Source organism: Poromitra crassiceps, assembly GCF_964638095.1.
Source record: "Poromitra crassiceps genome assembly, chromosome: 29".
Classification (NCBI taxonomy): domain Eukaryota; kingdom Metazoa; phylum Chordata; class Actinopteri; order Beryciformes; family Melamphaidae; genus Poromitra; species Poromitra crassiceps.
This window is the reverse complement of record NC_139641.1, coordinates 5784921-5797839: the sequence shown is the minus strand read 5'-3', so window position 1 is coordinate 5797839 and position 12919 is coordinate 5784921. Positions and strand designations below refer to the sequence as shown.

Genomic DNA, 12919 nt, shown 5'->3' with positions numbered 1-12919 from the left:
AGCTTTAGCTGTCATAGACTGTGTTGCACAGTTGATTTCACTACTGTTGATAAAATGTGCTAAATGACGTAATGTGATGTAATGTAATGCAGGTGTGGCGGTGCTAAAATGTGCTAAATGACTGTAATGTAATGTAATGTAATGTAATGTAATGTAATGTGATGTCATGTAATGTAATGTAATGTAATGTAATGCAGGTGTGGCGGCCTACGTAGGCTGGCAGAGCTCGTCCATCCTGAAGCCTCTGCTGCAGCAGGGCCTGAGTGACGCAGAGGAGTTTGTCATCTACAAAGCTCTGAACGCTCTCACCTGCATGTGCCAGCTGGGTCTCCTGCAGAAACCAGCGAGTAAACGTGTTAAACTAGTCAACTTGTTCAAATAGTCAACTTGCTGTTACCTGCCTGTTGTCATAGAGTACCAACGTCACAAACCATTATTATTATTATTTGAACCACTAGCCATTTTTCTGTAGACGTTTCGCAAAATGCTTCTAAAAATAGTTTACTTCAAACAAAGTGATTCAGCTATATTTAGAATCCAGAGAGACCATATAACATTTCACTCGGACCATCAACAACAACAAACATGAGGGGGTACGGTGGTGCAGTGGTAAGCGCTGTCGCCTCACAAGCTCGAAGGTCCTGGGTTCGATTCCCACCTGGGACGCTGTGAGCGCTGAAGGAATGCGTGCCCGTCCGCATGTCCTCGAGTGCCCACCGCCCGGGTGGGGTCGTCAAAAGGGCCTTTCTGTGTGGAGTTTGCATGTTCTCCCCGTGCCTCCCGGGGGTTTCCTTCATATAGGAACCCCCTTCACCAAAAACATGCAATATCCTGGTTGCTGATGTGGTTCCTCCTCTGGTCGTTAAGGGCGCCTGTTCAGAGGGAGGGGAACTGGTTGGAATAGCGTGAACCTCCCACGTGCCATGTCCTACCGGTGAAGCTTCCCCTGTCAGCTGGCTAACTGCCCATGTCTCGGAGGAAGCATGGAGCCAGTTTCGGCTCTCCCCAGATCGGCAGAGAGTGGAGCAGCAACCAGGATAAATAAATTAATTAGCACTAATGGGGGATAAAAAAATCGGGGGGGGGGAGGGGGAATTAACATCTCTATTCATAATCTCTATTGTAAAATGTGAATTTGTGTTATATCAGCAGTTTGTAGGCCACCATAATAAAAGGTCTGCATAAGTTGTCCTTCTTCCATTGTGTTTGCAGAAGAACCTGTGGAACGCCTATGTCCGTCCTGACGGGGCAAAGACAGTGGGGTCCATGGACCTCGGCGGGGCGTCCACCCAGATCGCCTTTGCGGTCACAGACGGGGCCACGGGGACCGACTACATGCCGGTCCAACTGTACGGCTATCCTTACAACGTCTACACACACAGTTTCCTCTGCTACGGCAAGAACGAGGTCGAGAAGAAGGTTCTGGACAAAATAGTCAAGGTGCCACACAGCTTGTCTTTGGTGTGTGTGTGTGTGTGTGTGTGTGTGTGTGTGTGTGTGTGTGTGTGTGTGTGTGTGTGTGTGTGTGTGTGTGTGCGTGCGTGTGCGTGTGCGTGTGCGTGTGCGTGTGCGTGTGTGTGTGTGTGTGCACAGACGGGATCTCTCAAGGATTCACTATGTCTCTATATAATCTGTCCTTGAGCTGCTAACTGGCAAAGGGAGACCAGTCAAGGATGCATTATGTCGTTAAGGATATTGATCATCCAGCTCGGCTGGGAGAAAATTCATTAGTGTATCTCTGGTAGCTTGTAAGAAAATACTAACTTGAAGCTCATAGTAATTAGAGGGAGAGATGCTATGAGAATATGTTATGCGTGTAAAAGTGCAGCACTGCTTGCGCATGCTAAAGGCTGCAGGCCAAAGGCCATGATGGTGCACTTCCATCGTTGAGTCCATCCTCACCTCCTCCATCACCGTCTGGTATGCTGCTGCCACTCTCAAAGACACTAACAGACTTCAGCGTATCATCCGCTGCGCTGAGAGGATAATCGGATGCAACCTGCCATCCCTCCAGGACCTGCACGCAGCCAGGACACTGAAGCGGTCTCGCAAGATCATGTCCGACCCCTCCCACCCTGGCCACAAACTCTTTAAGACACTCCCCCACGGCAAGAGACTGAGGTCTGCCAAGACCAGAACCACCCGCCACAAGACCAGCTTCTTCCCAACCGCCATCAGCCTCACCAACAAGGCCCGGAAACCCCTTCCGCCAAGGACCTCACCAACAACCCCCCCGCCCCCCACACACACACACACACACACACAAACTACCTCCTCTTAAACTCAACTGAACTCCCCCCCCCCCCCATAAAACTGGAACTCATATCTAATTTAATGCCTGTCTAACTGGGACTGTAAATTCATTCAATCCGCATAAAGTTGCTGTATCCAGATTGAGAGGACACATTGCATTTACACTTGTGTTCAATGTGTACACAATGCATCCCCTGACCACCTCCGGAGGTGGTTTGGCCGATCAGATTGCAATCCTTCTTCAATGCGTTTTGGGGGTGTTTACACCTTCAAGTGATAAAAGACAATCTGATCGCAATCTGATCACAGAAAACACATGTTAATGCCAGGTGTAAATGGCCCCAATGTGACGATATGTATCGTGGGGCAGAAAAATAAATTGTGATATTAGCTTCATTTCATCACGTATTAAATCGTATTGTGAGATAAGCACATTGTTCCATCATAAGAAACATTGTAAACAAATGGTACACTCCCCTCTTCCTCTCAGGGTTCCCACTGGTCCTTGAAATCAAGGTCTTGAAAGTTTTTGAAAATAGACATGGGTCATTGAAAGTGCTTGAATTTATAGATTGTGTGCAATAATAGATTTTCTTTTAACTTATCTGTAAAGTCTGCTAGTTCTCATTATAAAAATGTAATTGTAATAGTAATTAACATTGATATGTGTCTGTGTTGGGTCCTTGCCTTTCATCTCCCCTTCTCCACCTGCTCTTAACCCTCCAGGCATCGCAGGACCCCACCTACGTTCCCAACCCGTGCTACGCGGAGGGCTTCAACATCACCGTGAAGGCCTCGTTCATCTACGAAACGCAGTGCACAGAGAAGCCAGCCAACTACAACCCAGACCAAGACATCTTCATGGTGGGGGCTCCGGACTCGGACAAGTGCCGGAGCGTCGTTAAGTCCCTGTTTGACTTCACGAATTGCTCTGGAGCAGTTACTAACTGCTCCTTCAATGGCATCGAGCAGCCACCCGTCACTGGGGAGTTTATGGTAACCCACTGTGACCACGCTGCACGCACACACAGACATATACTGTATAGGGTGCATTCATAATAATGAACTACAACTCTGTCTGTTGTCCCCTCAAGGCATATGCTGGATTCTTCTTCACTGCCAGGGCTCTGGGGATGAACAGAACCTCAGAGCTGGAGGGATTCGAGGCTGCAGTGAAGGAATTCTGCCACACACACTGGACAGTTGTACGTTTCTCAAATTTGTCTGCTGCTGCTACAGTGCAAAGGAAGGAGGCAGATTGAAGAGTAAAATAGACGTAATAACTAGTAATAGCATTACAATGACTGGTCATTACGGAGTAATACAAGTTTTTTTTTTTACCAGTAATTGTATTGTAAGGTCTAGTCTAGTCGTTATTTTGTCTGCAATAACGGTACTTACAACACTGATAGACTGCTCATTGCCTGGTAATTACTGAGTAATATGCTATACAGGCAGTAACATGTTTTTTTTTTTTACCAGTAGTTGTATAATGAGTCATTATTTTATTTATTATATAATTGTTTTCTCCCATTTTTTCTCAAATTGTATTTGGCCAACTCACAACTGTGCAGTCTTTCTGCTCCAATAATGCCACATTAAATCCCCCATGCTGTCCCGGGTCATTGCTCCACCCCCTCCACCGATCTGGGGAGAGTTGTAGACTAGCACCTGCTCACTGCGGCGCAACATGTGCAGTCGCCAGCTGCTTCTTTTCACCTGGCAGTGAGGAGTTTCACCGGCAGGACATAATAGTGTGTGAGAGGATCATGCTATTCCACACCACGTCCCACTGGGCACCCCGACCGACCAGAGGCGGCACTAGTGCAGCGACCAGGACTCGTACCCCACCGGCTTCCTACCCGCACACACGACCAATTGTGTCTGTAGGAACGTCTGACCAAGCCGGAAGTACCGCTACCGGGAATTGAATCCTGGGCCGTTTTTCAATAAGGGTTCTTGTGTGTTCTTGCGTTCTTGTGTCCCTGTGAAACGTCATCAGTCGCAGCCCAAGTGCTGTTCCAATACAAAGTTCACATTTCGCCAAGAACGCTTAAAATATATTATTTCATCACTAAATTAATTTCTGATGACTTTTGATGCCTACAAGCAGGGTAGTAGGTTTCAATAAGTGCCACTTTACCGACATTTATGGCGAAAAATGGCAAAAAAGCTCCAGAGCACAATTGGCTGCATCTAAATCAGCTGAGCTTTTTATTTGTGTAGTGATTGATTGATTGATTGATTGATTGATTGATTGATTGATTGATTGATATTTGTATTTAAGTGTCATGCACCTGGGTGCCCAGCCCATATGGGCTTACAAGACACTATATCATAATTACAATAGCCAAGATGGCTACACAACAAATCATAATATACCTTTGTACAGAATCAAGAAAAGAAAGAAAAGAAAGGGCATTTCATTGAGACATTCACTTTCCAAAAAAAACAATTATACTGGGTACAATGTTCCCTGTCTTATGCCTACCCCACACTACAGGATAATTTGCAAGATTATGGCCAAGATTCCCCCCTCCCGATTTTCTCGGGGGTGCTCCCGATTTGAAGCGCGTCGGGCAGATAATCTTCCCAAATGATCCTGTAGTGTGTGGGGTTCAAAGATTCACAATCGGGAAGACTGCCTCTTCCCGATTGTGAATCGGCCATATCTAACATGTTAGATATTTACAACCCGACAGGCGATTGCATCTTGAGCAGAGAGCCAGTAGTAGCTGCGTTTCCATTAGTTTTTCGCAAAATAAACTGGTCCGCGTCCACCCGCAGCCCCGCACAGAAACAAAGAACGAGGAAATTGTCATCGAGGTGAAATACCCGTGCGTCTTTGAACGGGACGGAAAACTAATGCTATACTGCAAAGCATGTAGCCTACAACAAGCGCTTAGGTCTCATAGCTTCCCGCATCGGCGAGTGTCCGCACGGAAAAGTGAGTCAAAATTAATCAGCAGACGCGCCCCTCCACAAGGCACCTACAGACGGTTTTCGCCTGGCCGTGCACAGTAGGCCTACACCCCGAATGGACGCGGCTGTCCGCGCAAATATTAGTTAAACAAATCCTTTCAGTGCAAATGCATTATAAAAACAAAAAATAAGATTTGTTTAGAAAACGAAATGACACAAATGTATTATTATTATCATTATTACTACTACTACACCCGGTGCGCACACTGAATAGGCATTTTAAAAGTTAACGTCGAGCCCTGCTTCCAATGTGAATCTTCGGCATAATCTTCTAGTGTGTGGGGTTGCGTTTGAACAGACGCGATTGTGTGTGTGTCCCAAGATTGAAATGTTAAAAAATCGGCTCTCTCTGTCCTGTAGTGTGTGGGCTCTCAAGATTTTTATAATCTTCAAGGATTTGAAAATCCTGTAGTGTGGGGTAGGCATTAGTCGCCAGGCATTTTCTATAAATCTGGCTAAAACAAAAATTTCCTTATCAAAGAGCCAACTCAACATATAACCTTCTGACAGCCAAAACAAATCAGGATTCTTCACCTGGATGTTCTCAAATAAAGGACTTCTCAAATCATTGTATATGGGAGAAGGAAACACAAAATTAAATTCATCCTCCACAACGCCAAGATCACAAAAAACACACTGGGCTTATGTAGTACTGCAGGCGGCCTCTGCGCTGGTATTGCACAATACCCTCAAGAACGCTTCGTCTCAAACTGCCAACAGCGTCATTTGTGCTTGTGACCTAGCAAGTTCATTCTTCCAAGAACGACTAGCAAGAACGTTCGCCCCAAGAACACAAGAACAAGAACGCATTCTTGGTATTGAGAAACGGCCCTGGTCTCCGCTAGACGAGCGCTTTTACACCCCCCCTACTCGTTAGTTTTAAGTAGTAAATTGTATGTATACCTGGTAAAATCTTAAAATGTAGTGGCCGCTGTTTCCATGCTAGCTGACTAGTCTCATGAGCGCGTGCAAATCCAGCATGCCTTGCAAGGTTAGAGTCGTTCTCTAACAATAACATCTTTGACACTACTGCAGAATTACCTCCCTGTGACCTGTCAAATGAAGCGGCTGCTGTTTCCAAGGAATAATAATAATTACAGATGAAGACTGGCAGCTGCTGAAACTGCTGTCAACACGGCCAACAACAGCCATGTTGACAGACTCAGTTTGGGCTTGTTGTCACAGCAACTTGTTGTCCGTCTGCAGTCATTTTTATTTCTGCATTTCACATTCACTTCACTCAACTGTGGAGGAAATTATACTATAATAATATTCTATCCCTGACTCTATTCTCTGTTATATGATCTCATCTCTCTGTGTGATTTTGCAAAGCAGTTCTGTCATAGTTTGGACCTGACCTGGAGAAAGATAGCTGCTAGGGGCTAAATTAATTGGTACTCGTTAGCACAAGAAATTCCTTATCTCTGGAACTTTACCGTTCTATTTGATCATGTACCAAGTATGATATCATATCTTCAATGAAGGGGTCTAGAACTGCTGTTATGCTGCGTCTTTTGCTTCATACACTTTGGGGGGTCTGTTTGCAATCAATTAGCTACAGGAAGACAACTCTTTCCTCCAAGTCTCTTAAATGACAGAGAACTTCCATCACATGAACATGCACCTCAGACTCTGATCTTTGTTTCTCCTGTCTTGCAGCTGAAGGAAGAGAAGCGTTGGATCTCTGAGCGATTCCTCAAGACGTACTGCTACTCTGGTCACTATGTCTTCACCCTGCTGGCGGACGGATACAAGTTCGACAAAGAGAGCTGGAGAAACATCTACTTCCAAAGAGAGGTGGGTCAAAAAAGGAAAGATGGTAGACACTGTTGTATCTGAGCGGCAATAGAGAGCCGAAGTCACACGCCTTGCGGTACGCGATATTTTTTTTCCGGATGATGGCGAAGGCTGGAGGCACCCTCTCTGCCTGTGATTGGCCTATAGCGTCAAACGTTTATCCAATCACATTCGCTTGGCTATCCTGCGTCTCTTTCTACAGTCTGTGGTCAGACAGACAGCAGTTTCGCTTGCTCGCATGCGTGAAAGACGCCACTGTGTGTTTATGTTTTTGATATAGTCTGGTATCTGGTTTATACAGTAATGCTGCCGCTACTCTTGGCAGTGCACATATGTAAAAAAAAAAAAAAAAAAAATATGAGTGGTTGTGAACGGCGAGAGACAATAATTTTTTTATCTCGTTTGAATTAATTCAAACGAGATAAAAAAATGATTGTCTCTTGCCGTTCACCACCCTAACCCTTACATGGTTTTTCCATTTAAAAGATAGCTTTGTAAGTCAAGAAAGTCGCAGTTTGTCATAAAACAGTTGCACTATAAGTTATAAATCAGTTCAAGTGACGTCATAGTCTCTCTCCCGCTAGGCCATGTCGGTGTTGGTGTGACCTATATTGTGCAAGACGAGAGAAAATGTGACGTTTGTGTTTTACGACAAACTGCAGCTTTCTTGACATGCAAAACACTTTTTCTTCACTTTTGGTGTGGTATGTGAAGGGTTCTGGTCAAAATCTCCACATTTAAGACCAATCTGTTACAATTGTACAAAGTGTATCATTTTCAGGCAGCAAAGTGCCCTCTATGGGTTCAAACCTGCTTTTTTTTTGCCTCCAACCAAAATGTCCCAAATGTGGCTGTCTGTTATGTCACGGCCTCCATGTCATTATTACTGTAGTTCACACCAGGAGAGTTGCAACATCTCGATTCACTCCAATGGACCCGTTTTTAGCACAAGCCCTTTAACAGCGCAAGGCATCGTGGGTAATCGCCTACTGTGGCTAATGTTAGCGGCTAGTTAGTTATGTTACATGGCAGTAAAACGCCACTGAATGACCAAATTGATATAGCTTTTAGCCATTTCGAGTAACACTGTTTCCATACGGACGACCGGCGTTGGTTAGTTGTGTATAATGTGGCTATATTTATAACATACTCTATCTCTGATACACTCTGATAACATGTGTTTTCCTCTATGCGGGGAAAAGTGTCATGGCGCCGTTTCCGGTTTATTTTTCCAGTCTGAACCAAACAATGTTCTGAACACAGCCAAAGAGTGTAGTGAGACAAGAGGAGACACTCTTCTGCTTCTTTTATTTGTTTTTGTTTTTTAATCAAGCAGCATGCCATTTTGTCACATATCTGGGGGGGGGGGGGTAAGTCCCCATTTAAATTGAGGAAAAATCACATGTGGACTTCATGGCACAATTCCAACAGGATTTTAAAAAAAGTATTTCGCTGTTCACCGACATTGATATTTTGGTTCGTATGCTGAAGCAGGAAGTAGGAAGACTTTGACTCTCTATAGGAAGTCTTTAAGAAGAAGACAGAAATCAAAGATAATTTCTTCCCATTAGACACTGTCCTACTGTATTCTATCTGCTGCATGCTCTATCATGTATTCTCTATTGTTGCAAGAAAAGCTTTCACATTAGACAAAGAGTGAGAGAATAATATGAGAAAATACATCAATATGACAATAGGTTTTGAAGGGCTGTCCTTGGGCTGACACGTTGCAGCACATTAAATCCCATACTGTATATGCTCCCCGTGCTAAGCGGATTAGACCACACATTGGGAGCTATGCAGAGACGGATGCCTCGCATACTCATCATCTAACAGACAAAAAAAGTCGATGCCAGAGTGATTTATTCCATGCCTGCACCCTGGGGACACGAAGGCTCTTTCAACAATGGCGGTCCCTCAGTAGAAGGAGATTCCCAGGCTGACATTCAGTCCATTACTCATGACGGGTAACAAGAAAGTAGCCCTCCAGAAACAAGTTACACATCCCAGTCACTGTTTCCAAATAGCACATGATTATAATGACCCTTTATGACTCATTCACTGAAAACAAGGGGCTTCCCTCACTGGGCCTGGGGCTATCCCCCCACATTCCACAAGCTGCCAACAAGCCAGATACTGTGCTGCTGTGCCCGCTCCTGCCTCTGGGGGGATCTGGAGCGGGACACATGGATATAGCTCCTTTAAGAGGACGTTACAAAGCAGACACACTGTACTACAGAGAAACCAGACGTCTGTTCTGTGTCACGTACGGCCCCGGGGATCGGTTCAGTTTGTCACGACAGGCCTGTTTTGACACTGTTGACTTCCTCTCCTCTCCTCTCCTCTCCCCTCCCCTCTTCTCCCCTCCTCTCCTCTCCTCCCCTCCTCTCCTCTCCTCTCCCCTCCCCTCCTCTCCCCTCCCCTCCTCTCCTCTCCTCTCCTCTCCCCTCCCCTCCTCTCCTCTCCCCTCCTCTCCTCTCCTCTCCCCTCCCCTCCTCTCCTCTCCCCCCCCCTCTCCCCTCCCCTCCCCTCCCCTCCTCTCCTCTCCTCTCCTCTCCTCTCCTCCCCTCTCCTCTCCTCTCCTCTCCTCTCCTCTCCTCTCCCCTCATCTCCTCTCCCCTCCCCTCCTCTCCTCTCCTCTCCCCTCCCCTCTCCTCTCCCCTCTTCTCCTCTCCTCCCCTCCCCTCCCCTCCTCTCCTCTCCTCTCCTCTCCCCTCCTCTCCTCTCCCCTCCCCAACCCTCCTCTCCTCTCCTCTCCTCTTCCCTCCCCGCCTCTCCAGGTGAAGGACACCAGTGTGGGCTGGGCCCTGGGCTACATGCTGGGCATGTCCAACATGATCCCGTCCGAGGCGAAGACGATCCTCCCCATGGCGGGACCCGTCTTCTCCGGCCTCATCTTCCTCTTCTCCGCTCTCACCATCATCACCGTCGTCTTCCTCTGCATCCTCCTCGTTCGCACCTGCTACTGAAGTGGTCAGAGGTCAGAGGTCAAAGCAGCTACAACACTCACAAAAGGGACCGGGACCTGTCATTGTAAGCCTCGACCACCGCTGTAGCCGGGAGGCGCTACAGTAACATGTGCCCAGGTTCTCCAATGGAAAGTTAATCATGAATGTTCATATCTTTTTTGAGCCCGGAGCCATTTAATGACAAACCAGTGAAGTGGCCAAGAGACTGAAAGCACCCAGCTTGTGTATATCCTGCTAGCATCTTCGGCTTGAGATGGGACATTCAGTTACTGTTCTGAGATAGTTTTCTTCCACTTGGTAGATAGTAAACATAGATTTATCTCTAAAACAAGTATAAAACAAGCCAAAGTTGATTTTGCACTTCAGGTACTGTATACTCCAGCTAGACTAAAGTAATGGGATACATTTTTGGGGGGTATCAATCGACTTTTTCAGAATCTGCCATATGCACTAGACATGGCAGTTTTAAAGTCAAAGAGGTGATATTGTAGCAGTCTGTGCGGTGTGAATTAGGGGTTGCATAGACTAGATGTCGATGAAACAACGCGTCAACGTTACTACCACAAGTCAACGTTACTACCCCGAGTCAACGTTACTACCACGACTCAACGTTACTACCACGAGTCAACGTTACTACCCCGAGTCAACGTTACTACCACGACTCAACGTTACTACCACGACTCAACGTTACTACCACGAGTCAACGTTACCACGAGTCAACGTTACTACCACGAGTCAACGTTACTACCACGAGTCAACGTTACTACCACGAGTCAACGTTACTACCACGAGTCAACGTTACTACCACGAGTCAATGTTACTACCGCGAGTCAACACCTACCGGGAGATGTACTAGTCGTCACGTGGTTTGAGACTTGCTCCCCCCCTGGGCAGCAGCCTGCCAGAGCTGCTCTTCTTATATTGTGTCTCTTTCCAACCTTTTCTATATATATATATATATATATACATATGGCCCATTTCTTTACTTTTTCTAGATGATTCTTGATCAAAGTAGTAAACTATGTTATTAGGCTTAGAGCAATGTGGATTTGCACATTCTTGATTGTTTTTCTTGCTATGGGAGTTACTTGTTGCGAGTTCAGTACAGGGTTCCTCGGTTCCTCCTCTTGACAGTGTGGTGTGACCCACGGCACCAGACCTGAAATCCCTAAGCAGCTGCTGAGGGGGAAATACGGGTTCTGCAGAGCCCAGAGGAGAAGATGGTTAAGGAAGAGGAGAGACGTACAAAAAGACACGCTTTCTATCCAGAGTTTAGCCAGCTTCCAGTTGGTGCGTGCGAGCAGGAGTTGCAGTGAGAGCTGCATGATGAAATGTCACAGTGAAATAACGTGCAGGCCGGCCATCAAACTGTTAGCAGAAATGGTGGTATTATGAGCTTGGATATATCATATTTACCAGTGGTGACGTGGTAATTACGACAGGACACCGTTCAAGTGCTCTGGGTCGGAAAGAGCAACAAACATGGACGCTTGTTCTCTCGTGGCTGGTTTTTCTTACTAACAGCAAGTAGTGGGTCATTATGGTATAGCTACATAGGCCATAATGTGCAAGTACTAAAAATAAATGATAGCTATGAACAGAATAACAAAATATATCACTTTTTACAGTCATTTGGTGCCACGGACTTCATACTTTCCGCCATTGTTGTAGTCCCGGAAACCTCAAGCAACGCCACAACATCGGAAACTCATGTAGCATCGACATGTCCGAAATTCCCACTCGTAAATAGGATATTGAAGGGCCGTTAATCTGCGTACAACTCGTAAACACATTAAATACGATGTATCCGAGGAGCACATGAACGCACGATAAGTTCATTACGAGAGAGATGTTCACATTCCTCCCGCGTTGCAGGCTGCTGCCATCAACTCAGTGACCAAGACTCGTTTTGTTTTTACTTGCACTGCTGCACGTGACGGATAGTCGTCATCGACTTGACTTTATTGGTAGAAAGGTCGACTTAAACAAAACAGGAGTCGTGCAACCCCTAGTGTGAATATCCCGAAAGAGTGGCAACACACAAACACACACACACACGCACACGCGCGCGCACACACACACACACACACACACACACGCATGCGCACAGAAGCACAGGACTCACTTTGTCCATTCACTTCCATGCACTCACCTACTGATTGTGATTGTCACTGTATTACATTTGCACTGAACGTGTCTTCTTTGTATGAACATGCTTTACCATGGCTTGAAAGCTATCAGAAGTGCACAATAATATTCACTATGTACTTAATGAACATGTCCCTATCATGTAATACAGTATATTGACACCGTGTGAGTACAAAGTATACAAACCCTTTGTGTACTAAAATAAGAACAAGAAATAACAATAAGAAAGTAAGTCAACATTACAAGGTGTTTAGTTTCATTTCTTTGACATGGTCTATATAGCCGACGTAGCCACGATTTAGCCCACTTCTAGCCAAAACATTTTCAGTGAGATGGATAATATCCCAACATGTTTCAGGCAGTGGGCAGCTGCTTAGCAAAAATGGATTGTTATAGTGGTGCAACTCTGTTGTCAGGCCCGTATCCAGGGTTTCGAAATAGGGGAGGTCCAGCAAGGGGAGGCGGATTCCGATTCCCCCCCCCCCCCTTTTTTAGCCATATTTAGAGTAATATATAATTCTAAATCAACATTAGGATTATACTGTTGTGCTGTCATTATTCAGTATATTCTCTTTCATGTCACCACCTGCTTTTTATTTTTTTCTCTGAAATATTAGGGGAGGTCCGGACCTCCCTGTTCTCATATCTAGATACGGGCCTGTCTGTTGTAATTTTTATTTTTCAGCACATCCGATTTGAACGTTTTGTTGTGTGGTATTTGTAATTACCTTTCTCACAAGAGAAGCGACTCAACTCCTGGTCCAGTCACT

General features: G+C 45.7%; 1 protein-coding gene across 1 annotated transcript in view; it reads left to right on the top strand.

The window, feature by feature from the left end:
- LOC310800015 (phosphoinositide 3-kinase regulatory subunit 4-like) overlaps window positions 1-10693 on the top strand; it is a gene marked incomplete at its 5' end in the record, with an annotated part of 36768 nt that extends 26075 nt beyond the window's left edge. Inside the window, 6 exons of the mRNA XM_083662614.1 lie at window positions 198-343; window positions 1213-1440; window positions 2980-3249; window positions 3348-3458; window positions 6895-7032; window positions 9813-10693. Coding sequence (XP_083518740.1) covers window positions 198-343; window positions 1213-1440; window positions 2980-3249; window positions 3348-3458; window positions 6895-7032; window positions 9813-10001 — 1082 coding nt within the window. The 3' untranslated portion in view covers window positions 10002-10693. The remainder of the gene's footprint in view (window positions 1-197; window positions 344-1212; window positions 1441-2979; window positions 3250-3347; window positions 3459-6894; window positions 7033-9812) is intronic.
- Between the last annotated feature and the right edge of the window lie 2226 nt (window positions 10694-12919).